Raw genomic sequence first — 26688 nt, 5'->3', positions numbered from 1 at the left:
CATCAGTGTTTCTCTGCTAACACATTCAATTCTAATTTTAGTCTTTTGATAAGTTTCTCTTCCAGATCTACCCACCCATTTTCACATTTAAATAATTTTCAGTTTTAAAGAGCTTAGCTTTAGCAGGTGTTTCAGTAACTAAGCAATAAGAAATGTCTCCTGAGAACAGTCTTCCAAGCTTCCCAAATGGGTTATCAGAGAAATCTCAGTACAATAATTATATGCCAAATAACCATCAAATTAATTGCAAAAACCTGAATAGCACTGATGAGACAGAACAGGTAAGGGCATCTATGACCCCTCCTAATGAACTGAGAGGGCATAGTAAGAAATGGTTTCAATGCTAGTAATATTTCCAATGAATATCAACCACCAGCATTCAGGAAAAATTAATTCTAGAATAATCTAAAGAGAAAACCAGAACTCTCACATTTTGCATTCTTCAGACCCCATTTGACCCATGGGGCTTGCAACCAGGGGCCATAACTGCATTCCATAAAGTAACAACCAAAGTAATACCTAGTCTACCTCATGGATGCATTATCAATATTGCAAGTCCCAGTTCCCAGGTACAGTTGAGCTCTGCTTGGCACCAGACTTTGGAGACGGAGTGGGGCAGGGCAGAGATTCCTGTACGCCATCTTTTGTGTCCCACTACTCCAAAAAATACTCACACTGCAAATTCCTCAGGGGAACACAACTTCTTATCAATGTAGTTAATAGCTAGTACTGACTGACCTTACAACGCATCATCACCAAATACTAGCCATGTTTTAGTACACACTCGTTAGCTAATAGAAACTTTAAGTGTACTTCTGTCTGGGAAGAATACAGGTTATGGGCGTCTCGTGCATTCTTGAGTTTTTTCCCTGTGTCCAGAACTCCCACTTAAGTGGTTCATTCCCCTGCAACGGGAATACAGATGATAGCCATACAGGGTAAAGAGGGAAAGCACAGACATTTCAGAGAAACTGGACCTAACAACGCTGGACTCTGGTATCTCGAAAGAAAGAGGTAATTTTTTTCAGGAAGTCAGCTCCACTTTCTTTTAAGTGCATGTTTATTCTTTTTCCTTCTATCTTTGTCCTGCTTTGTAGGCTCAGTCTGGAAGAACACCGGTGAAACAAGTGGAGTGCTGGAGGTGGGCTATTATCCAGGAAGGCAGAAAAGGCATAGTTATTATCACAAAAGGGAGCAATTTTGAACTAATTCTTGGAATAAACTGGGAACTCCAGGAGTTGGGTAAGGAAGAGGTAATGTAGTCATGTTTCTTCCACATTTATTAAGGTGAATAGATACATTCAGTATATGGCAGTGTCTAGAGAACTGTGACTGAAGCCATAGAAGATTAAGCTGCAGTAGTCAAAGTAACAGAAGATAAACGTATTAAAATGATTATTAAAAAAATTAAGAAAACACTAAGATTACTAAGAAGAGAAACAGACTGCAGATCTGAGTCAAACAAGAAGGCAGAAAAGGTGGTGCTCTTTTTTAACATAATTTTCTTGGTTCGAAGTAGGAATTCTTCCATCAATAAGTGCAGCGAATTTCTTGGGGCTAGCGTCATAGGTTAGACCGATGCATACATGAAACCCTTAAGGGTAAACCAGCCCCACTTAAACTTGTTCAAAAACACTAATCTAGGTACCAAATATACTTCCAATGCTGTTTGTTTCCTATTCCACTAAGCACTCCTCTTCCAAAAAGCATTAGTCAAAGCCTGGTCATTCACTGGACTGAAATCAGGACAGAAATCCAATCAAACCATGTATGCAACATGCTCGTTATCCCTGATTTCAAGGCAAGTCAGGAGCTGTTGTATAATTGGGCATCTAGACCCTAGGCAATGAAGAGTTAAGATGCAAATGCAGTCCCAAGACTTCATGCTGTGTTTTCTCAATTAGAAAACACAGAAGTGGGACAAGGGCTTAGAATTAAAATTAGTTTTCAAGTGTGGTATGTCAAAAAAGGTTCATCACATTGTACAGTTGATCAGAGATGAGGGGGTAGTTGAACATTCAGTACAGGAAGAAGAAAAGTGGTGGAGGGAATTACTGTGTGTGTGTGTGAGAAACCATATGAAAGAGGGAAATGGGTTGGAGGGACACAAAAGAAACAATCATTATTGAAAGTAATGGGGGAAGGGAGACATTGTGTATGCAGCTCTTATTTCACTTCTGCTGCAAAAAGTAGACTTTTAAAATGACATTTTCTTCATAGTCTGCTTTTCATTGACCATTTACTTCTGTCACCACGTTTGTTTAGATAATATGGAAATTAATCATTAGTTTTATAACAGTTTATCTTTAAAAAAAAAAGGGTCGTCAATTTGGACCCCAAGCAGTGTGTTCTAAAGGAGCTGTTATACTAAGTAGGAGGACTGTAAAGGGATAGGGGAAGGGTTGGCAATGCAAAATCTACAGTACCATATCTAATGGATCAGGAGTTCTTTGGTGGGTGTGAATGTTTTAAGGAGATGGACATTTTATATAATTGAGCTAACAACCAGAAGGGAAAAGTCTTCTATGGCATACTCATTATGGGAATTCAGTGAACACAGGATACACCTCATATTTTGTTTTGAAAACCTATTTATTTGATATTAAGGGAAAAAGCACTACTTTTTCATCAAAACTTAAAAAAAAAATGCAATAACTGGTAACAGAGAGAATTAAAACCTATGGGCTTTTCCCCCAGAATCAATGTCCATTTTAGCATCCATGCAAAAATCTTTAGAGGACACAGCTCTCTGGAAAAAAAAAATCTTGTTTGTTCGTATTAATTTCATTCTTGCTTCTAAGGTCGAGTCTTCATATACGCTATTCTTTTGGCTGCAACCGGTGCAATGAAACTGATGAACCAGCAGGTGGCTCCACATCCATAAAGAACTCCAAAGGAAAAAGCTTTTGCTTTTCAATAGGGCTTTGTCTGCCATGCATTGTGGGCCATGCCAAGAGAATGGGGAACATCATGATTGGACCTGGACTTTTCAGTGATGGTAGGACATCAACAAGACCCTGAAACCATGCTGAAGGCTGTGATGCATCTGAGACCTTAGCAGGGCTCAGAGACAAGGCTAAAAGGAGACTAGTCCTTGTCCATCTTATAACTGGAACAAGGTCTACCACTACAGGTTAGGCTGTACATCAGTTGAACTTTAAGGTTTGAAATACTGTGTGTCAATGACCTTGCACATATTTCTCTCTCTCTTTAAAGGAACTCAAGCATGAAATGGCCTACAAACATTTTCACATGGAGTTTTGGAGACCTTCTTTGGCCTCTCACAATTTTTCTCCTTCAGTGGACTCCTAGATGTTGCCACTATAGATCAGAGTGAGATGGACTAGTTGAAATGTTAACAAGGTGTCAAATCTTCTACGGTCCAGGGACCGGAATCTGAATACTGTTGGGCCCCATTCACTCCTGTGTCACTCCACTGTTACACTAGCATAACATTTTCAATTTCCATAGAATTACAGAACACATACTAGAGCCATGGAGTGATGAATCAGGCCGTTAAGTACTTTACAGTACGTCCAAGGAAGGCAACTAATGCTTAAACATGTATCTTACAGGGCTCCAGACTGCTTGAACTGAAAGATTAAGAGATAGAACAAGCTAATATTTTAAAAGTCTCATACTTTTAACCAGAGGCTAATGGGAGGCTAGTTGCAGAGTGTGAAGAATACTTGGATGGGGGTGGCTGTTGTTACTTCTGCATCATAGGTGGCAAATTACTGGACGTACAATTGCCCTGCCAGCTGGCAGACTGCAGACCAAATCCTTGCCTGAAGAGGTACGCAACTCGGGGGCTGAAATGTTGTAGTACTTACCCTCTGACAAAGGAAGAAGGATGGTCTTGTGCTTAAGGTGCTGGATTAGGACTCAAGTCTCAGTTTGGCACAGGCCCCTACTTGTGTCATCCTGAATCAATCATTTAAATATCTCTGTTTTGTTATTTCTGTTTGATAAATGGGGAGTAATATTTAACTCTCCCAGGAAGATAAATAATCATTTGAGGGATGCACTATGGCACACAGCAGCATTGGAGGAGATAAACCTAAAAATACCCAAGTAACATTTAGTATTTGTATTTGTACAAACGATAAGATGCCAGAATGATGCTCAGATAATGTAAATTGGACAGTCTTTGAGCATGAATGGGATATGAAACCTCTTCCCCCTTTCCTTCAACAAATCCACAAAGAAAATTCTACCTGGTTGTAAACAAAAAAGCCCTTCAACCTCTCAGTGAAAACAAGGCAGGACAGCAGAAAGAAATGGTGAAACATGATTTATTAAAACCATTTTGTAAAAGCCCAGGAATATTTCACAAAGAAAGGTAGATAGCTTGTAATTGTGTCTAATTTGTTGTGCGTGAGACCAGAGCCCATGTGTTGGGTCCAAAGCATCAAGCAGATCTTTGGTAAAGAGGCTGCAAGTTCAGTGTGGCTATCAGGTACAGAAACTGGATTAGAAGATTAGAACTCTCTTTGGCACATCTGTTACATTTACTGCATCATGTCAGTCTTCTGCTTGAGTCTTTTAGCCCTCCATCTCCCATGTGTTACACCATGAATATTTATTTGCACCGCTGGAAGCATTTCAATTCACCCAAAATCTTGTAATATTGTCAACAATGTTTTCTTCACCTAAGTTAGAATCCATAATACAAGAAAGAGGAAATATGGCAATCATAGAATAGGACAAATGAACAAACCACAGCAAGAACACCATTAAATAGGAGGAAAAAAGTCAAAAGACATACATCCATGTGGGTTATTGCTCAGGAATGCTGTCATGTTAACAGGTTTACATTTTGCACTGTCAGAATGGGTCAATGTATTTGTCAAAACACTGCATGTAAAATGGCAAAAATAATTTGGCAGAAATGAGCATTGTACATGGGACACAAGTCCCGAATGTAACAATCATCCTGGATATTGTCAGCCAATAGGATTCCCTGAAGAGAACACCACTCTTGCCATTGTTTTCTGGATTTAAGAAGGTTTTTGGTTTTTTTTCAAAGCAGAGTATTATATGCAACAGTTATAGGGTGTGTGCACAGGAAAGGAACAAACCCAAAAAGAACAGAGATATTTTTCTCAGGCTGCTACATAGTTTTAGGTAAGATATTGATGTAGACTAAGAGTCTACAGGGAAGGGATCTGCCAATGGTGCAGACATGACATCAAGGAGAGAGTTTAGAAAATGAACAATCTATTAAACTAGAAAGTGCGACAAAACCTGAGTTGCATAGAATACCAAATGCCTTCATGGATATGGTAGTTCAAGGAGAAGCCCATAGTCTATCCCTTAGCTACACAGGACATTTCCCGCCCCACCTCTAAATCATGGACAATGCTCCCCTGTTCAGAAGATTATAGGAATTAAATCTAGAAATAATCACTCTTCTTACCAATGCTAGGAAGAACTGCCATTCAGGTGCACCAGCAAAAACAAGACCTGAGACTACAGTTTGGATTAAAAAAAAATAAAAATGGTGCCATTTTTCTCCTTTCTCCCTGCTCATGCTTCAATTTCTGAAATCTTCTGGCAGCACATGTTTGATGTTTCTATTTGCAGAAGCTTGAAACCACAATAGAAGTCACTCTTGCAGGCTGTGGTAAAAGCCCTCATGCACTAGAACTCAAAGACTGCCTCCTTTTCCTCCCCCAAAACAAGTGAAGCTGCATCAAAATTCAAGAATTTTTGCAGAATTGTTCTCTGGAAAATATAACAGACAAAAATCCCCTTTAAAAGCAAAACCCAGAAAAAAGTTCTAGTATGATGTAATCTTTTCACTGTTGCATCTTTGAGCACCATCTTCCTTGTCAAGCCAGTAGAGCGAGCTGATCCTCCTCATTTTAATTTGTTCCTATAAATTTAGCTTTCCAACCTCAAATCCCTCATCTTCTCTTCTTTACTGGTTGTTGCATCCTGGGGCTGCGGAGGAGGTGCCTGCCTGTTTCAGTTTCTTGCGGCGTTTGTTGAGGAGGCGGTTGCTGGACACTTTCAAGTCTTTGATTTTCACTTGATCATAGTCCACTCTCATGGTAGCCAAAGCACTAGTCATCTCCTCCTGAAATCAAAGGCGAGAACGGTGAATCCCCTAGAGCAGCAGTTCCCAATCTGTGGTACATGTACCACCAGTGGTATACAGACAACCTGTCGTGGTATGCGTTAACAGATTTATTATAATTACAGGACAAAAATTTACTGGTGGTACTGAAGGTTGAACTGAAAAATGTGCTGGTGGTACTTAAGGTTGTATCATTTTAAATTGGTGGTGCGCAATCTCTCAGAGTTTGGAAACTGCTGCCCTAGAAGCATAAGCAAAACAGACAGTCCATACCACCTTCAAGAGACAATTTTACAAAACGGAAGACTTGGTTGTACTGCAGCCAGTAACAGCTTAGGCCAGGGGTGGGCAATTATTTGGGCTGAAAGGCCACTTAGGAAGTTTGGACAAACTGTTGCAGGCCAAGTCAGCAGCCCCCTTCTCAACAACTCACCAAAACTTCCCTAAGTGCTGCCCCCCCCCCCCCGCAGGCAGGGCGTGCTCAGCCAGGTGGATGGGAAGGGGCTGTGGGCAGGTGGGGAGTGGCACCCAGGAGTGAAATGGCCAGGCAGGCTTAGGGCTGGAGCTGGGATCAAGATTGCAGACCAGTGCCGGCATGCAGCCAGGGCTGGGGCACAGGCTGTGATCTGCTCCCCACACGATGGATCCTGACTGGCCCGAACCGGGAGGGGGACTGAGTATATGTCCATGACCTGAACCCCAGTCCTCTGCCCCTGCACAGGCATGCGTGGGCAGCCCCAGTACAGTGCAGCTGTGGAGCAGCGTGGCCCAGCCCCACTGGATTGTGACCAGCTTAGGCTGCTCTAAGCTGCTGGGAGCTGCTGTTCTGCAGTTGCGTTGTATTGGGTTGCCACTGCGCACCTGGTATTGGGGCACAGGAAGCAGGGGCCTGGTCATAAGTGTATGCTCTGCCCCCCTCGCAGGTCAGACTGGGCCAGTCATGATCTGTTGTGAAGGGAGTGGATTGCGGCTCTGTCCTGGGCCCCAACCCCGCACTATCACTGCTCTGTGATCCTGATCTCCTGGTCCAGTCTCCATGCAGACCCTTCCTGCCCACTCCATTAGGCGCCCCAAGCTGTGGGTGCCCAACAGACAGGCTGGGGTGCCTGGGCAGCAAGGCCACGTCCAACAGCAGCAGTAACACTGGCAGTGGAAGCTGGAAGGAGCCACCGGTGCTGGGGCTGCTGGGAAGCGGAGTCCACTACCTAATCCCAGGGAGCATCGGGACTGGCTGCACGCATCATGGCCAGGGCTGCCTCCCAAGTCTGGGCCAGGTGGGGCCGATTTACCTGCCATGGGCCAAATAAAATTTGTTGGTTGGCCGAATCCAGCCCACAGGCCATATTTTTCCAACCCTAGTTTAGGCCTTTCTGTTGCCTAGGCTGACACTAATGCTTGGTCTATAAAGTGGAATTATGCAGGAGCAACCACTTGAAAACAACTCCATGCACTGACAATCTTATCCAGAATAAAAATGTTTTACCCCAGTTTAGTTCAATCCCCCTTTAAAGTAGATTAAATTAAACTGGATGCACAACTCATTGGCATCATCTGACCTCATCAGTCTTTCCTGCCTTAGAGCAGGGAGGCTGGACCTGATGATCTCATGAGGTCTGTTCCAGCCCCTAACATCTATGAACCTATGAACAGGAATGTCAGGCTAGTAGGCAATAAATTAGAGCCTATCCAAGGAGTCTGAATGAAGTATGCAAAAACAAATGTAAGAGATATGAAACTGACAACTTGTAAATGAAAACTTATCCAATCCTTTTACTCTTGATAGATGAAGCAACATGACTTACTCTAAATAGGAGCAGAAGTGTCAAAGAAGAGAAAGGTATCTACATTACCCTCTCAAATCCCATTTGGTAAAGAAACCCTTATTATAACAATGGTTCATTCACTGACCTTCACTTCATCCCAGTGGTCTTTATCCTCTTGCAGAACTCGTGCAGTATGAAGAGGGGTTGGTGGTACCATCATTGATTGCTAAGAAAGCAGAAGAAAAGAAGCATTCGACAGAATTTCTCTTACCCCTTATCCTACCACCTCATCATTTGTTCTTATTAAGCACATTATGGTTTTGAGTGCTTTGTGTGTTTAACAACTATCATTCAGTAAGTGTCCTGCTTAATTTTTCTTCTAGCATCTGTGCTGGAGGTAGTCTCTTGCACATACATTACCTTAGATTACAATCTTATCATATCTTTAAGAAAAGAAAGGTATAGCAAAGTTGGTCTACTTGGGAAAACTATTGTTAAATAAGTTATGGTCGGAGTTTAGAGCACAATAGCTGTTCTGCACTACCTTTTCATGTGGACACTCCCAGAGTGCTTTTTGTGGTTTAGCTTGAACATCTTCCAAAATAAATTAAAAAACATACTCTGATTGCAGCATAAGACAATCTGTAGAGGGGAGCTACTGCAGAATATCTATTATGAGCTGTAAAGACTGTCCCTAGTACTCAAACAGGGAGAACTGCCAGGAAACTTAGGGCATTTTTACACGTGCCAGGTACTGTAATTAGTGAGTTGCAGTAATTAAAAGTGCCCATGTGTCATGTGAATCAGCATCACCATGCATCTCCATGCGGAAAAAATGTCGGTGGGGCACTTTGAAATAAAATATGTTCCAAGAGAGTCAATTTTCATGCTCCAGCAGGCTTGATTAATCGAATCTATGCCGACACACTGGATTTCCAGTGCATTGGAGCAGACTCCATGCACATGTGTAGGAGCCCTTACGTATGGGTAAACTGGTAATGGAAATGTCCATTCTGGACACAGGACTACAGTTGGATTAAATTATATTCCCAGCTCTGCCTATTACTTGGAGTGTGATGCTTGGCAAATCACTAGCATCCTTTGCATACTTCTACTTATCTAAAAGTATAACAGGAACCTGACGAAGAAAAAAGTTTTAAGACTAATTAACATCCAAAAAACCCCCAATTTGAGATCCTCGGGTGAAGCAGGCTACAAAGGGTAATGTGCAATATTATTCAGAGCAAGTACAGATTCTGTACCCTGGAATTGTTCAGAAAATCTATGTTGCTAGAAATGATATTTAAGCTAAGACATGAAACTTAGGTCCACAATTACTAGTCATTAAAAGTCTAATAGATCTTTTTGGTAAAGCAGGATCTTTGACTCAATTTTCTGGATAAATTCTACTGGAGTAATGATATTCTCTGCCTGACTGCCACCTAAACTGCAGCCTCAGTTGGATTTTGTATCCTTTGCTTCCTGTCCAAAACTGCTGTGTGGCACTATTGCATTCCCTTCCAAAGAGAGCTGCATTCCAAAAAAGAGTGAAGAGACCCTTTTGTTTGTAGGTGTTACTTTTTACTAATTATAATATGGTAGTGCCAGCTAAAAGCATTATTACTCATGGTGCTGTGACACATGGAAAAGGCAGAAACTACAGAGAGGGTATCTTCTGGACAAGGACTGCAGCTGATCAAGGCATGATTTGTCAAGGGTGGGAGAATGGAAAAATGGCACTTTTTGTAGCTCCCCTGAGCAGGTGTCAAGGATGTGTGCCCTTTCTTCTGTGAGCTACTACTTGCCTACTGCAGCTTGCCTGACAACTGACTGAGGTACTACATGTTCCTCTATCCAAGGACTACAATGACAGTGCCATCATTGATACTCTCAACTCAGAGGGACTCTAGGGGTATGTATTTCTGACTTGAAAGCCTGAGCAAGATGCTAGGGCATGTGTTCAGGGTTGGGACAAGCCATCTTCATCACAAATTTGTGAGCCCATGTGTGAGAGGTTCATTTCTTAGTGGTATACCTGTACTCTGAATGGCTACTTCATGTTATTTTCTATTTTAGCCTTCACAGAATCAAAAGAAAGTAGGGCTGGATCAGGGCCATCTAATCAAATCCCCTGCTCAGAGCAAGATTATCGCTATCTAAACCGTCCTAGACAAGTGTTTGTCTAACTTGCTCTTAAAGGACTTCCAAGGATGGAAATTCCACAGCTTCTCTCAGTAAACTTTCCAAAGCTTAACCACCCTTGTAGTTAGAAAATTCTTCATAATATTCTACCTAAATTTACCTTGTTGCAGCTAAGGCTCATTACTTCTTGTCCCATCCACTGCGGCAACAGATGGTTTACCACTACCTTCTTTATAACCACTTTTCAGGTATCTGAAGGCTGTTATCAAATCCCTCCCCCTCAGTCTTTTCATCATATTAAGTAATCCTAGTTTTTGGAAGGCATGTTTCCAAGAGCTATAATAATTTTTGTTGGTCCCTAATGAACTCTTTCATATTTGTCCATGTCTTCTTTTGAAATTAAGTGCCAAAACTGGACATAATACTTCAGGTGAAGCATTGCTAGTGCTGAATAGTGGAAATATCATTTCCCTTACCTTGCAAGCAACACTCATTAATGCAATCCAGTATATGCAGTTAACTTTATTTTATTTTTTGCAACAAAAGCAGACTGTTGACTCATATTCAAGTTGAGTCTGCTTTAATACTCAGGTCCCTTTCTTCAGTACTACAGCCTAAATAGTCATTTCCCAATTTGTATTTGTACATCTGATTGTTCTGTCTTAAGTATGGGACTTTGAACTTGTCTTAACTGAATTTCATTTGATTAATGTCTCCCCCTTGTAGAGAGGGAAAAATGTATTTTTAAGTGTTATCCCTGGAATTACTAACTCTTTTTCTTTCCTTCCTCATCCTTCTTAGAACAATTGGTTAACAACATACATGCCAATTAGCAAATGCTGGAGAGAGTGCTTGAGAGTGACATCCCAGCTTGGCTCTTTGGTGCAACAGGGGTCTTTGGAACATAGCAGCACAAGGACTTTGCTTCTAACCTCTTACTTTTTAATTGGTTATCTGCATATTTAAAGTTTAATGCACCACTAAAGGTGGTAACCCTTTTAGCTATTTATCAGGCATTTCTTCTGCGCAATTTAGTGCTTGCTTACACCAAGGACACCTCTTTTACTTTTTGTTAAGATTTAAACTTAAGCTGTGTATATTTATCACTGTTTTAAACTAATTTTAATTTATTTTGCATGAGGAATAATATTTGTATTTGAAGAAAAGCATTAAAGACAACTTTCTACGGTTCCAGAATTCTGAGTGCTACTGCTGTCATGATTCAGTGCGTCCTTAGGGAATACATTTAGCTTCTTTATACCTCAGTTTCCACAGCTGTAAACTGGGGGCACCTGTCTACTTCAAAGTTGTTCTAAGAAGCTACATTCCTTCATATCTGTAAGGGCTCTGAGCTCTTCAAATAAAATGCACTACAGAAAATGAGGATTATTAGTTATGCTGCTGTTCGTGTTTCTTCCTTCTAAGATGAAAATGGACAGGAAATCCCTGAGGAAGAGTATATTCTGTAGGGTATGCGCTCTTTTGGATTTGTCTTCAGGGGAGTAAGAAAGAAGATACGCTCCATGTTAGGCGTGAATGTGGAAAATTCAAGGTACTATTTCCAGTAACACCTACAGAGCAGAGATGATATCCTGAAGCTCTAGTCAGATAGCTAGTACCTTGGACCCCTAGTAGGAGCGTTTTCCTGCTTGAGATAGTAAATGAAAAAGGGATATTCTCAAAAAACTGAGAGAAAAAAAACCGCAAGTCACAAAGCAAGTCTCAAAATGGATCTATCAATAGCATCATATACAGCAGCCTCTGGTGTTCCTTCCACTGGACACTGCATAAATCCTTGTCTCTGCCTCCCTGGGCATTTTCAGATCTATGCAAGGGTGAGAATTTCCTCAAAGCATGCCTCTGTATTCAAATAATGCAGCTAAGCATGATGATGCCTGGCACTTCTAATAATAGCTCTCCATAAACCTTACAATGATGAAAAAGCATGGCTTCTTTTTTTGTGTGAGATGGGAGGAGGGTGTGTGCATGCTCTAGTCAGCAGCAATTTCTAGCTGAGAGTAGGTAGGGATATTCTTGGCTCTTGCTCACAAGAACAGCAAATTGTGTCTCACAGTTTGTCCTCCAGTATCACAATGAGGAACTCTTTGCAGTAGGTATCATTTTACAAAGTGAACACCAGCAGAACCTTTGCTAATTAGTAACTAAAAACAATCCCACAATGCTCTGCCTTGCTGCCTTAGGCAGAGCAGCAATGCATGTAAGAACCCACCCTTCTCTTTTGAAAAAAAAAAATCAAGTGGGACTCACATTAATCCACGGATGGTTTGTAAACTGAGAAATTGTCATCCTCTCAGTTGGGTCTGTTTTCAGCAAGAGACGGATCATCTGCTTGGCTGAAAAATAAGGACCGAGATGACATGCTGTAATCAACTATTGAGTTTCAATATTGCTTGAGAGCAAGAAACATGCCTTAAGAGAAGTTCAGTACTCAAAACACCTACTTGTGGCTGTTCTCACATTGAGAAGCTGTGTACATGCAATTGTGTGGGAAGGTATGGTGTATATACACAGGGTCCTATTTAAAGATGTAGAAACTAAGAAAAAAATAAGGGAAAGAAAGAAGTAGTATGAAAGGGAGGCAAAAAGGTTTGGGATTTTATCTATCAGTCTACACTGTGAAACTGGCCTGTGGCTGACAAAGGGTACCAGCAGCCAGCTGCTGAAAAAAGTGCATCTTCATTACTGTCCAATGCAATGTTTTCCATAGCACTCCATCACTCCAGTATCTAAATCCCTAACTATGTGACACATACCAGACAAAAGTGTTTTTAGCACTGTTGGAATCTCAGCCACATTTTTGGTAATGGGGATACAATCAGTTCTGTCCCATCCTTACTATTTTTTATTTTCATTTGTAGTATTGTAGCCCCTGGGAGTTCCCCCTCAAGGAGCAGGTCTCTATTCTGCTACATGTTGGAGAAACAGAACAAAAGGAAAGCCCCTGACCCAAGGATTTTATAATCCAAGAGGAAGACAAGATACAGAAAAAGGATACAGAAAATGGATACTGGGGAGTTAGAAAAGAACAGTGAGCATGTTGTTAGTAGTTGCTGTACCTCAATAGCTTAACTGTTGTCAAGATTTTTGCAGGCATCATGGCAAAGAAGTTTTAAGAAGACGTTGAAGGAGGATTAAGAGGTAACTCTGTGTACATTTAAAAGGAGGGTCTCCTAAGCATGAAGAAAAACATAAGAGGAAAACAGAGGAACTTTTCAAAAACCGTTCAAGGAGGCAAGAAAGGTTGGTATCCTGGGCTGACTGAAGATAGGATTCAAACTCTAGCTACTGAATGAGGCATGATAGAGGAGGAGAAGTAAAACAGGGACAGAACGCAAAGGTGAAGACAAACTGCTTTTCTTTGATATGATACAAGATGGATAAGCCAGTGGACACAGGTATGGAAACACGCTTAGAGCAATGGACTAGGAAAATTGTTTTCTACAGTGACATTTTGGATAGTTATTAGCAGGGAATTTGTTACAACCAAAGGAAAGAATGATGCAGTAATTGAGCTGCAACGTGATGACAGCCTGGATAGGAAGAGCTAATTGTGTGGGTGATTGGAAATGCCATATCTTAGGCATACTCTGCTGAAAGAAATTTAAAGGCTCAGATGCAAGAACTGAGAGAAGGTTCCAAGCCAAAGATGATGCCCAGGTTATGGGTTTGTGTGTTAGGCAAGCTAGGGATACTGAATGCACTGATTAAGAAAAGAGGTAGGAGAAAGGGCTGTGGTAGTGATGGAGGAGGGTAAGGGAAGATAAAGAGGTCTGTTTTATTCATGCTGAGATGGAAGCAATGGCCAGACATCTGCAAGAAGATGTTGAGAGAGACAGGCTGAGATTTTAGTTTGAACAAAATGATGCAGATCTTCAGTGGAGAGGTCTGCGAGCCTGTGAGTTGTTATAGAAATGGCAGCTGAATCTGCAGATGAAATTATCTAGAGATAAGACATAAAAAGGATTATATATAACAAAACGTAAAGACAGTAAACCAAAGACAGAGCCCTAGAGAACCCCCACGGAAAGATGAAGGAGTAAAAGGAGGATCTGCCAAAGGACACATTGCAGGAACAGAGGGAAGAGGAGAATCAAGAGAGAATGGAGCTATGGGAGAGAAGAATGGATAAGACTTCAAGAAGAGATAGCTAACTGTGTCAAAGACAGCTGATGGATCAAGGAGGATATAGTTAAACTGCATTCAACATTCTGTCACTGGGACTTTCTTACTGTAGATAAGCAGAATAGGTTCAAATTCATCTTCAGTCACATCCACAAAAATGGTAGGGAGACCACAGAGTGGGGCATGTGCCCTCCCTTGAGACTGGCCCCCAACTCAGCACTGCTCAGGATGGGGCAATTTTTTTGCTGTGCAGGCCGGCGGCGTGTTGTGGGGACGGGGGGCACTAAGCCACAGCACAGAAGTATAGGAGTGGATATGGGGCTTTTGGCCCGCTCCCAGGCCTTCCCACAAATTCTGCCCCCACAGACTCAGGAGGCACCAGTCACCCCTGGTCACATCCATATGAAAAACAAAAGTGCTATAAATAAATTCTCCCTCTCCACCTTTCCTTAGATTTTAATAACTGCTGTGCTGGGAGAGAATTTGAACAAGTCTCAAGGGAGAATGAACATTCACCCAAGAACACACACTACAAGGTCATATGCAGTGGTCATCTTTACAAGCTGACCCATGAAATTATATAAAGTATAGCAATACTGCATATTCCAGTGCAGTGATGATACCCTCCTATCACTCAGTAAGAGAAACTTTTAAAGGATGTTAAAACTCTGTAACTGCTTTCTACTAATAAAAGACCTATTAAAAAAAGAGCTACAATCAAGAAGTGACCAAACTTTCTTTGTGATATTTTGGCAAGTGAGACTAGATGAATAAGACATTGTCACATTCATGGGAAATAGGAAGCTGTTTCTTCTAGGCCACTGGTTTGAATTCATCCAGATCACCACTGAACAGTAGTGAATGCTGGTATTAGCTGATGGAAAATAAACTGCTGATTCAGCTTAATTCCCGCATAACAAAATCAATCAGATAAATTTGGCGGCCTGTTCAGAAGTTTCAACAAGGAGACCAACACCACCCATTCATGGGCAACACCTGCTCTGCAGAGTAAGGGCTTTTGTTTCTAGGGCTGTTAACTTAGCACTTTCATCAGCACTAACTGCATTTTGAATAAATGTTTCCTGTGATTAATTATCTTCCATGTGCTCAAGAAATGGGTCAGTTTGTGACTATCATGGTATTGTTTCAACAAAAGCTTGGTTAAAAAAAGCCACACAGAAAAAAAAATGAAAGACTCTTCAGAAACAACCTAATGAGGTCACTTCTCCTCAGTACCCATTGCACGTATGCTTCAGGTTCTTACCTTCTTCCGATACTTCAGACCACTCTGGATTGGGAAATCCATACTGCCCCATCCGAATTCTCTGCTTCATCCCTGGGGAAATGGCCTGTCCAGTGTTAGAGTAGAAGGGAGGAAACCCACACAAGCTACAAGAGAAATGTATTGAACAGCTTTTGTTAAGTGGGACATCCTCTCATTCTTCTGCCTCTAAAATCACATACAGCCTTTTATTCTTCTGATGAAGGAACATGTAAAGCTCCAGCAGCTAATCCATTATACAACGCAAATTTCATGAGAGTTCCCCATGCACTTGTGGAATCTGGGATAGAAATAGGGTAGGACATAAGAGAAGAATCTAACAGTTGGTCCCTTCTCTGTTCAACCACTCCTCTCTCTCATACTTACAGAATGTATGTGATGACACCAAGAGACCACATGTCACATGATTTGTCATATTTCTCAGGGCCAAGAACTTCTGGGGCTGCAGGAGAAAAACAGAAACCAATAAGTGCAATAGATTTCCCTTACTATCACCACACAGCAAGAAACTCAATTCTAAAGTCACAACAAATATTTAATACATAAAAAAATTAAGCAACTGCTCTCACTGGGTGACTCCTATAAACAAACTGCTCAGTCTTCTCTACATAGTCCTAATGCCTGGGAGTAAGGTTGACAGACTACAATCTCCACTGGCTCAGCAGAGATCCAGCTCTAGAAAGGCAAAAGATGTTGCAGCTGATGACTTTATGGTCCTCTCTACACATTACAGCAGGGGTGGGAGAAATACAGCCTGAGGGTGGAATCACCAGGTGATTTCATTTCATTAAATCATTTTGTTCTTGGATTACCAATTCCTCCATTTCCCTACCTTAAACAACAAACAAAAAAACAAACTTTAATTCTTAGGGGAACAATCTCTGTGATCTTCTCATCATCCTGTTATGCTAAGAAAAGCTTTGCAAGAAATTACCCTGAGGGTTATGAAGACAGGATTCAGATTATGGAGCTGAACCTATCAGCCACAGTGAAAATCGTTGTAACCATGTACAATTTACCTTTTCCCCATCCTCCTCACACTCATGCACTAGGAAGTCTGTGCAGCTAGAACAGCAGATAGAAGGACTGGAGTGTGTTGGAGTCAAGCTAGTTTTTGGGCTGGACCCCCAGTGATAACTCTAATTTCATCCCTGCCCTATTCAGGCAGAAGAAGAAAGGCAATCTATAGAAAATGGAGATTTTCCAAGGTCCTCAGGCCCACTCCCAGGATTATGTGTGTGGACAGGGGCAATTCAGAAGACTTACCAACATAATATGGAGTGTAACAGGGGGTCTGCAGTGTATTCTGTATGGTAGTTTCTTTGGCAAACCCAAAGTCTGTGAGCTTGAGTACTGCGTCTTTTTCTTTGGATGTGTAAAGCAGGTTTTCAGGCTGCAGCAACACCAAGAGAAAAGGATGAGGGAAACATTAGAGAAGGTTTTCCAGAATAAATACTATTGAACTGTAGCTCTAACTTATCCATGCTGCCACCCACTTCAACACTACCCACCATTGCCAAGTCTCTCCTGTTCGATCTGCCGGTAAATATTAGCTTGTACCAGAATTCAGTTCTGCATGGCAGTGTAAAAGGAGCTCTCCATCCTCCTCCTGACTGAATACTGAAAGCACAAAACTGTAGACATTTGAACAGTTGCATTTACAACCTGACCCTCTTAGAGCTGAGCCTGCAATACCTCCAAGTAATGCCACTACTGCAAATAGATATAGTAGGGGCTACATAGACTCCACACCATAAGTACATGACAGCCTAATGAAGAAATGGTTTAAGTGTCTCAAATGTTTATTTCAGATCAAGCTGTATGTTCACTACTGAATGGGGCTGAGACATTATCAGTGTTGCTGATGGAGGCTAAATGGTCATTGATGTCCTAAACAGCCTAAAAGATTTCTTGATCTAGTGCAATGATAACTGATCTTGCAGGCATATACTCCATGCAGGCCAGACATTTTTGCTTCTCTGGACTGGCCTGAGGTTCTCACCAGCATGTTAAGTCAGGGTCTCAAATTCAAACTTCCTTTCTAGAATGACTTTCTTTAGTTTTGTGCCACAAGTCACCAGGTACTAGCAATACCTAAGAATCAAATACACTCCAATCCTTCAAGATAATCCTGGTTTTAAATAGTGGTTCTATATAACACACTTACAAGGACACAATCAGCTTTAAAACTATTCAGAAAGAAGTACAATTTCATTTTGTTTATGGTACAACACCAAAGTCTTTGTGAAGGAAGGAGCAAATAAATCTTTCTCTCCCCTAGTTTATTCTATGCATTTCATAACATTTTGTAGAACTCACTTCACTTTCCCTGGCCAACAGAGAGAAAGCTGCTTATTTCTCTTTGGATTCTTTTATTTTTTTAAAGAAATATATTATTCTGAAACAACAAAAAGTGGCAGAGACTATAGAAACTTAATGTAATATGATTGCACATTGATACTGTACCTTTAATAAGTGTCTTATTATCTAGGGGGGTTTATTCATATGGAAACTGATAAACCATTAACTTTGGTACAGGTGGATATTTCTGACCTTAAACCAAGTTGGCATGAACCCTTCCCACACAGACAGTGAAACAGAATGCTCTGATCACCTTACTGTACTCATAATTTCTATAAAATTATCATTGCTTGTTTATTTTTAGTTTAATCTCTCTTCTCTGCCCAGGCACTTTCAGGCCTCACCTTGACATCTCTATGGGCAATGTTCATTGCATGTAGATACTGGATGGCTGTTCCGATGTCTTTCATTATTTCAGAGGCCTCTATAAATATAATTTTAGAGAAAGGTCACATTAACATTCCCACTGTAGCTCAGAGACATGCTTAGGAATGCTTCTGACTTATAAACAGCTTGTCTGTATACAAGGTTAGCGTCAAGGCTGGAAGGGCTAATTTTAGGTTTAACAGCTGTGTTTTGGTTTTGCAGGCAACCATACCCCACAATTCCCCAGCTGCTCAACCCTTCTTGTGAGCAGGCACAGTACCCAAACAGTTGAGACTCCTGCTGCTTACGTACTTCTAAATTAGTGCTTTGCTTTGCTCAACAGAACAGAGTAGCACAGGCAGAGCACGAGGATGGAGCAATGCGTAAGACTATGGGTAAGGAGAACCTCAATAAGCAACCTGGAGTAGTTTTGGATTGTCCAGCAGAGTTTAACAAGCAATGCAGTGCTAGTTCTGGAGGCGAGAGAAATGTTTCATGGTGGGTTATATCTTCATTTCTCATCTGCCTTAACAGCATTTCCTCACATATAAATCAACAACAATTAGCAATTTCACTCTTCAAAGCTATTCTACTGTCTTTTTTTTGGAATATTTGGAATTTTAGTTTCTGCACTTGATGCACACTCCAGAAGGAAATTTTAGTGGTCAGTGTATTGTCCCCTAGCACCAGCATTTCTGAAGGGGAACACTGTACAGTTCATCTAATTGCAACAATCAGAGGGCTTTTATATAGGAGTTCATTTCAGAGAAAAGGACTGGTGTCTTTTCCCTTTGATTTATCTGAAGGTTTACAGTAGTGGAAGTAGTGAGTGGTGATTTCACAGGTGCTGGTTTTGGCAGCAGCCTCCTTTTACTAAGGGTTTTTTTTACTGGAATGGCCTAAAGGAACGCATCTTTTGAGTGTTCCCATTTTAATAGGTCCACATAGTCTTAAAATCATAAACCTACAGAAATACCAGCAAGCCAGAAAAATTTGCATTCTCCAGAGACCAGAGTTAGTATGTTTAACTTGGTTCCTTTTCCTTGCACAGATGACAGAATCAGTGAAATGATGCACTTAGCTTTGGTGGGTGTGGGAGAACACAAAGCTCATCCTACTATTACCGGGAGAGCCTAGCTTTTATACACCAACTTGGTAATAAAGGAGAGCGGGCAAGAGCTTTTGTCTGGAGGAGATACATATGTGGCCCGATACAGATTTGGTTTACCTGAGGGCTAAAACTGCTCTGGCAGGCAGCAACATTAGAGGGAGGAAACGTACACCTTGTTGGAAAGTTGAGATTGAAAAAAAATCCACTGCGCAAGGCTTTACTCTCTCTAAGGCCCTAAGCACTAGTTCGAGAGCTTTCTTCTAGCCGGGGCCAGATTCTACTTTACTACTAGGCAGGCAAGTGGACTTAAGGGTCCAAGTGAAGTTCCATTCCACCCTGCCCCAGTCTCTGAAAACTGTTTATACAGAAGGTGGATGCATCCTCCTCCCCCTTGCTGCTTTTTTGTGATTCAATCTTAAAAAGGTAAGATTGCAGGATGCTACAAATAGAAATTTTAATGGATTTTCAGGGACTTGAACAGAGTGGAAGTCACACTTAGGCATCTAACTCTCCTTAGATGCCCACTAGTGGAATAGGATCTGGATTTTGGTTGATCTTGGACTGTCCCTCTACAGCAAGAGCATTACTACTAATACCAGAGTGCCTAAATGATTTTGAGAACTGGAAGTATCTGGGAGATTACACACTATGTATATGATGCATAAAATGACACAGCTACCAAGAGAGGGCTATCTATAACCAAAGCATGAGTCTTTCCCTCTGGAGTATTGTGTCTGATCCTGCAGTATGGACTGCATCCAGTTCAGGTGCCCCACATGAATTTTCATGCCTCTTAATTGAGTACGGAACTGTGATTTTGGAAACCTGGTCCCTATACCAGCCTCATAAATTATAATGATGTTTTGCAAATCTGGATAGAAATTCCACCAACCAACTGATTTTGTGAGGATGGCAATGAAAAACACTAATATTTCACTCTCCAATAAAAATAAGCTCTTTCCAGTTCTGACTGGGCAAGCAGAATTTTTCAGTCAAGTACATTTGTGGCATTGTACAAATAAACAACATTAATGATGCTAAATAGTGACAAGGATGTTCTATTCCAAGCTCTCTCTCTGACTCATTGTGGGATTTTACATGTGACAGTCTCTCTTGCTACCTTAGGTATGCCTGTCTATAGAATGTAGATATTAACACCTACCTTCCAACAGTGCATTAAGGTCTTTATGTAAGAGGGACTATATGAAATGCAGTATGTTTGTTATAATCGTTTACTCACAACATAGTTGAGTACAACTGACATTACTCAAGAGAGGTCTGGGAACTGAAGTCACAGGCAAATACCAGGGTAAAGATGTTTGGCAGAGGGCCAGAGACTAGAACATCAGAGATGGCTGCAGGATCTTGGTTAAGAAGTTTTCATATAGACTTACCATCTTATACCTGAATCTAGCCAATTCTGGTAGTTCCTCATTCTCATCCCATTTCCTTTAATGCTAATTGTTTCAAAGAGAGGCAAATAGAAATTTAAAACAGTAGGAAACACAAGAAAATTCCTTCTGCAACTAAGCACACATTTCCCATTTGTTTTGAGTGGGAAGGGAGAGGAAAAAAAACCTTGCAACTTTGACTTACACTCAGGGCATCCTACCTCTCTCTGTGAAAGCTTGGTCTCCTCGTTCCTGGATCCTATTGAACAGCTCCCCTCCCTCCATGCTGAAACAGAGAAGGCATATAGAACAAACTCAGATGAGCAGGAGAGACTAAATCAGCACCAGAATGGGTATCCTTGTATTTGAATGGGTCTGTGGCTGCCAAGGAACAAGTGAGTGAGGGAATGGCCCTCTCTGTGAACCTTATATGTGCTCCAGTTGGATAGAGGCAGACTAACATCTGTCTTTAAATTAAATAGAATACAGGGTCAAAAGGAGGAGTTTGGAGGCCTGTGGTTTAGGAGACAGCAAGGACCTTCCAAGAAAGCAGAATCACAGACACTAGAGACCTGTCCTATGTTACTATTGGGAGGGCAGCAGTGGCAAGTCAGCTGATGATGCAGGAAGACTGGTAGCAATCCTCGTGGTCCTACCCTGGTGTAAAAATCCTGTTTAAGGTTTGGAGTTGAAGTACACAGAAAAAAATTAATGCAAGGAACTCACGCTTTCCCTGGAGAGAAAACATCACATGTGTGGCACCTAGGAGATAGGGATGATGGGAAAAAATAGGGTAAAAAATGGTGGCTCTATCAGGACCCTGTCAGGACTACACTAGCCTCAGTGTGGGAGCCAGTATCATATTCCAACAGACAGACATTTGGGGAAAAAATGTCACCAATTGTACCCATATGTCTATAATGATACTTGTCTCTGACTGCAGAGGAAGCATAGTTTTATGGTTGCTCTCCTTGCTCTTCCTTCAAACAAGGCTGGCTACAGAAGTTGTAGGTTTTCCTACAAGTCTTACAGAGAGAGAACAAGGCTCTATACCATTCCATTATGATGAGGAGGCATCTTTTCCCATGATGTATGTTCTCATAAACGTCTAGAATGTGGACAATGTGCAGGCACCCTGAAGCTCGCCAGTGATACTCCACCTCCTGTCGGGCTTTTGGGCTGTCATACAGGAGCTGTAAGGAGATAGGAGAATGCAACACAATCAGTCTAAGCTGTTCTGGCTAAATTTTCTGTAATTAACTGCAACTACTTGTTAATTCCTAGGACAGAGATGAGAGCGGTGACCCTCCTTGGTTGCCTTCTGTGGCTCAACTCTCCTTAGCTACTGGCACATACAAAGAGGATACTGTTTTACTATTAGATAATTATGATTAGATCTAATACTATTAGATCTAATCAGCTTCCTGGAAATACAGAGTGGTGCACTGTTCGTTGGGTTTGGAGAGGGGTCATGGAAGGTGGGCGCAAGGACTCTTGGGCGAAGAGTCTTAAACTGTCTGCTCTGCTAGGGACTAACTGTTCTTCACTGCTGTGTAACACATATTGAGAAGCAGTAGTAACAGCTGTTGTGGGAAGAGATTTCTTAGTATAGCACATAGTGGAGCTGGTCAGGTGAGGAGATAATGTGATGCTGCTCACCTGTTGGAGTAAACAAGAACAGAGGGAGGGAGTCTCATTGTGCAGCTGGTACAGCAAGTGAAAGAAGTGAGAGATGGAACAGAGATAACTTGGTTCCCATCCCTCACCTTATACCTCTAATTAAGAATACACACCGTTTTGGGGATCTAAGAGTTAAGCATCAGCAGCTAACAACAGTGATCAAAAAGCACTGCTCTACAGTTTATCTATAACGGAGATAATGGATAGTGTGAATTATGAAGGAGGGTCCAGGTAACCCTGAAGGAGTTAACCTTCACCTCCCCACCCCCTGATTCCAGCTGTCACAGGTGTACTGCAGGGCCTTAATGCATAGTGAAATTTAAAAATAAAAAGGTACAGCGACTTTGAGTGTGCTCTCTAAATATTATTCAAACCTCAGACATTCCCCGGGTTGCTGTCTAGATGGTTATGCTTCATTCTCTACTGCATGCAGTGGCAGTTTATTTTAAGGCACTAACCCCTTTAGAATGTAGGTTAGAGATTAGCTTCCCAGACCGTCAGGAGCTCTGCACAACAAGAAATACATCTCCTAATAGCAACAGCAACAACAACAATTCCAAGATGTGCAGGCATTTTCTTATATTATCTTTCTACTCATTCATCCACAAATGCACACCTTGACTAAAAAAATGCATGGTGGGAGCCAAATCTAATGTCAGTTATTTGCAAGAAATAACTGTATGCACTGGATACTGGGAGTTCAAGGGCACTTTACTTGTTCCCTTCCTCCTTGCAAGCAACCTTTCTGTCCATTTTATCTATTTAGGAATCATGAACTCAGGGACAAGGACTGTCTGGATTGAGTATCTACAGAGCGTCTTGCAAAATGAAGATCTGATCTTGGTTGGGCTTCCTATGTTCCTAAGTATTAATTATAATTGAAAAACAATGCAATTCAATCTACATACAATGCTACCCAGTTCATGGAAAAAACGGTGGAAAAAATGACCAATCACAATGTCCACTCAGATTAACTATGATAATGTCAAATTAAACATTGTCAATAAACAAGAAAATACCAATTCATTCAAAGGGAAAAATCTAGAAGACTCTGATAAAACCCAGTATAACTGTCTGTATTAGAGCAGGGGTGTCAAGGATATGGCCTACAGGCTGCATATGGCCCACATAGCACATGAAAGGGGTGAAAATTTAAGGGTGGGTCTCACTGCCAAAACTGGGAGCACAGAGACCCCCAAGGATGCATTTCAGTAGGAGAAGGGCAAGCAACAGCTGCAAAAACTCCAGCACTGCTGCTGGTTCATTCGTCCCCCAGAGGTGGGTTCAAATGTGGCCTATCAGGCTACTCAGAATCCAGATCCAGTGTGGGGGCTCCCAGGCAAGTTTTGACACTTCTGGCTTAGAGTGTTGAACTGTGAAGAAACAAATGTTGTCCATGATGAGGGTGATGAAGGCAAGGAGGCTGAGGTGGATTTACAGAACCAGCAAAAAGGACCATTACAAAAAAACAAACAAAGTGGTGCAGCAAGAAGCAAAGGTGATCTCAATCGAAGAAAATGGAGCAAGAGCTGACTGGAGCAGCTTGGATATGTAACCAGAAAGTTTGAAGAGTGTGTTGGAAATGAAAATTCAGGCCATGAGATTGCAGGCAGGAGAAAGAAAGGAAGACCCAAGAAGATGGAGTGAGAATGACTAATGCAAGACCTGAGGACTTGCAGTGATTCAGAAGAGATGGCGATGTACAGAAACTTGTGGACAATGACGACTTGAAAAGTAGATTCCACGGAGTGGGAGAGAACCCCAGAAAAAAAAGTTTTCAAATAAATAGGCAACAACATCATTGCTACACTATTAGTCCACAGACAACAACATCTCACGCACTCAGTGGGCACATGTGTGCTTCCATGTGCAGAGTTGAACCATAAACTGTGCATGCAGCCAAAAGCTGCAGCTACTTGGCTGTGTGTCATATAAGCAAAACAAGTGAAATAGCTTTTCTTTTCACTTTTTTCTTCCTTAAAATGGGGATGTTGATAGTTAACTGCCTCAAAAAGACAGCATTGTGCCTAATCACTTAAGTACCTGACAGTGCTTTGAGACTGCTACATGAACAGTGCCATGTCCCTTTTTCTTCTGGCTATACCTGCTGTCTTGGGTGCAGGGAGATGGCTGGAAAACAAGTGGATATTGCATCTCTGCATTACTTAGGGATTCCTTTAGACCAGTGATTCTCAACAAGGGTGCTGTAGCACCCTGGTGTATCATGAAATTGGTGATATGGGGCGATGCACAATATTAATATTGTTAGGTGTGCAGACACCAACACACGATTCACACGATAAACCCAGAGATTTCAAGTAGGAATCCAAAGTGTCGAAAACATTCTGATTGAGTTCTCTGCAACAGAAGATTTGCTCTATTATTTTTTAGTGAAAAATAATGAAAATGAAGAGTTAGCATTTTTCAAGAGTTGCCTCAAATCTTACAAGGGATGCTTGCTGTTTAAAAAGGTTGATAACCACTAACCCAGACACAAGGGAACCTCCATTGACTAATCAGCTTTCAGGAAGGTTTGTGCAACTAGAGCGGGTAGAAAGCTGCCTCAGAGCAGCTAAGAGTGGGCTCAGTGTCTTCTAAGGATGCAACTTTTTAGTTAAATGGCTAGGGATCCTACTGAGCACAGCGGTCTCTAAGGCTCCCCAGCTTTGTTTTAAAGATTCAAAGCCTTCACACGATGCCAGATTCAGTAGCTCAAGAAGACACGAACTGCAACATTCTTTCTGAATTCAGTCTCCCTACACCAGTCCACAATGGACAAAACCATTTATTCTGTGACCTGAGCTCACCCTTTAAATCCATCTACCCACCACCCTCAATATAGCTTGGTTTCCATCACCAACAGTTTTCTGAAAGATGAGACTGATTCAATTTGGATAGAAAGCCCATGAGGAAGTCCAAATGCAGTGGGTTTACTTCTTTCAGTCATCAGTCCATTCAGCCTATTTTTTCTTAACTACCACTATGCTGTAGCTCACTGGGCCTGTCTATGTGCATTTTCCCCCCTGCCTTTCCCAGTCTGGGCTGTTGCCTAAAAGATCTAATTAAAATCTCATTGAACCACATGTGAAATAACAAAGCTGAAACAGCCTCAAGGCTGGCCCACTTTAACTACAACACTTTGTACAGTTTTATAGGATTTACTCTGCTTTATTGCATAGATATTACTAGATTAGCACCATTATATGGGCCATTTCTGACAACACTACCTCAAGTCAATCTCACCTTTTCTATGCCTCTACTCAAAGGTAACCGCATTACTAAGATTAGCTGTATAAGCCATTACGTATCTTTGTGTTCATATATAGTATGCAGAAGGCTTATTTTTTTATCTCTGTACTAAATAAGTAAGAAACTATTAAATAGAATCCAACCCTCACCTTCTCACAAAGCCTTTGCAAGGTATCTTGACACAAAATGATTGATATACCTTCTCCTTTCCCCACTTCTGGCCAGCAGCCCAGCCCAGTTGTATTCTCTAGTGCCAAACTTGACCATGTAAGTGACGATATGACAACTAGAGGGAGAAGGAGAGAAAGGGGGTACAAAATCAAGATTAGAAGCATGGAGATTTAATTCACATTTCAGGGGGCACTTGATTTACATTTGCTTTTATTGTTTCTGGTAGAAGTGCTATAATTTTTGCTGTTAAACCTAACATGAAAAAAGTCATAATTTTACCTTAGGAGAAGGCCTGAAAAAGCCACTCAATTGTGCCAGGATGGAAGTCTTTGGCAAGTGCAGGGGGCAGAGACAACTTGTTCAGCATCTAGCTCATGTTTTTAAACAATGAGTAAAATGAAGATGCTCATGGGTGCAAAGAAAATGTTCCATATTAGCACATGCTCTAAACAGGGATTGTGTTGTCTGAGTCTGCAGAGACACAGCTCTGAGCACTTCCCGCTGCCAAATAAGACCAGACTGAAATGCAGAAAGGGAGCGGTTTCACAGTTTCTGTTTGGAACTTTGCAGACATCAGTGAAACGGAAGTTTCATGCTGCCATTGGCTCAGAGAAGGAAAGATCACAACCCCCCCCCCCCCCAAAAAAAAACAAACAAAAAACCCAGAGGCTGGGGGAAGCATAACACTCAAATAGAAGTTAAATCTATTGCATGATCAGCCCCTGAAAGAGCTCTACAGTCATGCCATGACATGTGCATGGCTGTAGAGTGCTATTAAAGTGCTGGTCACGCAACAAATTAACCCTCATCAAATGAGGGATCAGATGAAGGCGCTCCACTTTGGTGTCTCTTAGGCAACTTATGTTCTCTAGGCTTAATCTGTCATGCGACTGGGGCTGTCTGCAGGAAGGGATGGAGGATGGGGGAGGGGGAGCAAACTGTGGCTA

At 41.5% G+C, this 26688-nt stretch overlaps 1 protein-coding gene across 4 annotated transcripts in view; it reads right to left on the bottom strand.

The window, feature by feature from the left end:
- Positions 1–4277: 4277 nt before the first annotated feature.
- Positions 4278–26688, bottom strand: part of MAPKAPK3 (MAPK activated protein kinase 3) — an 81089-nt gene continuing 58678 nt past the window's right edge. For 2 of the 4 annotated variants that reach the window (XM_059715383.1, XM_059715384.1), the window contains exons 3-12: positions 21695–21834; positions 20863–20927; positions 18118–18197; positions 16924–17046; positions 16679–16805; positions 15779–15854; positions 15395–15519; positions 12256–12341; positions 7991–8071; positions 4278–6082 (exon numbers count right to left, since the gene is read on the bottom strand). In XM_059715383.1, the coding sequence (XP_059571366.1) occupies positions 5924–6082; positions 7991–8071; positions 12256–12341; positions 15395–15519; positions 15779–15854; positions 16679–16805; positions 16924–17046; positions 18118–18197; positions 20863–20927; positions 21695–21834 (1062 nt within the window). In that variant the 3' untranslated portion in view covers positions 4278–5923. Of the gene's footprint in view, positions 6083–7990; positions 8072–12255; positions 12342–15394; positions 15520–15778; positions 15855–16678; positions 16806–16923; positions 17047–18117; positions 18198–20862; positions 20928–21694; positions 21835–25719; positions 25857–26688 lie in introns of all 4 variants that reach the window. The other 2 variants (XM_059715385.1, XM_059715382.1) reach the window with 2 other exon arrangements.

Source organism: Alligator mississippiensis, chromosome 12 (genome assembly GCF_030867095.1).
Source record: "Alligator mississippiensis isolate rAllMis1 chromosome 12, rAllMis1, whole genome shotgun sequence".
NCBI lineage: Eukaryota > Metazoa > Chordata > Crocodylia > Alligatoridae > Alligator > Alligator mississippiensis.
Note: the sequence above shows the minus strand (reverse complement) of the source record. Positions and strands in the feature narration are given on the sequence as shown.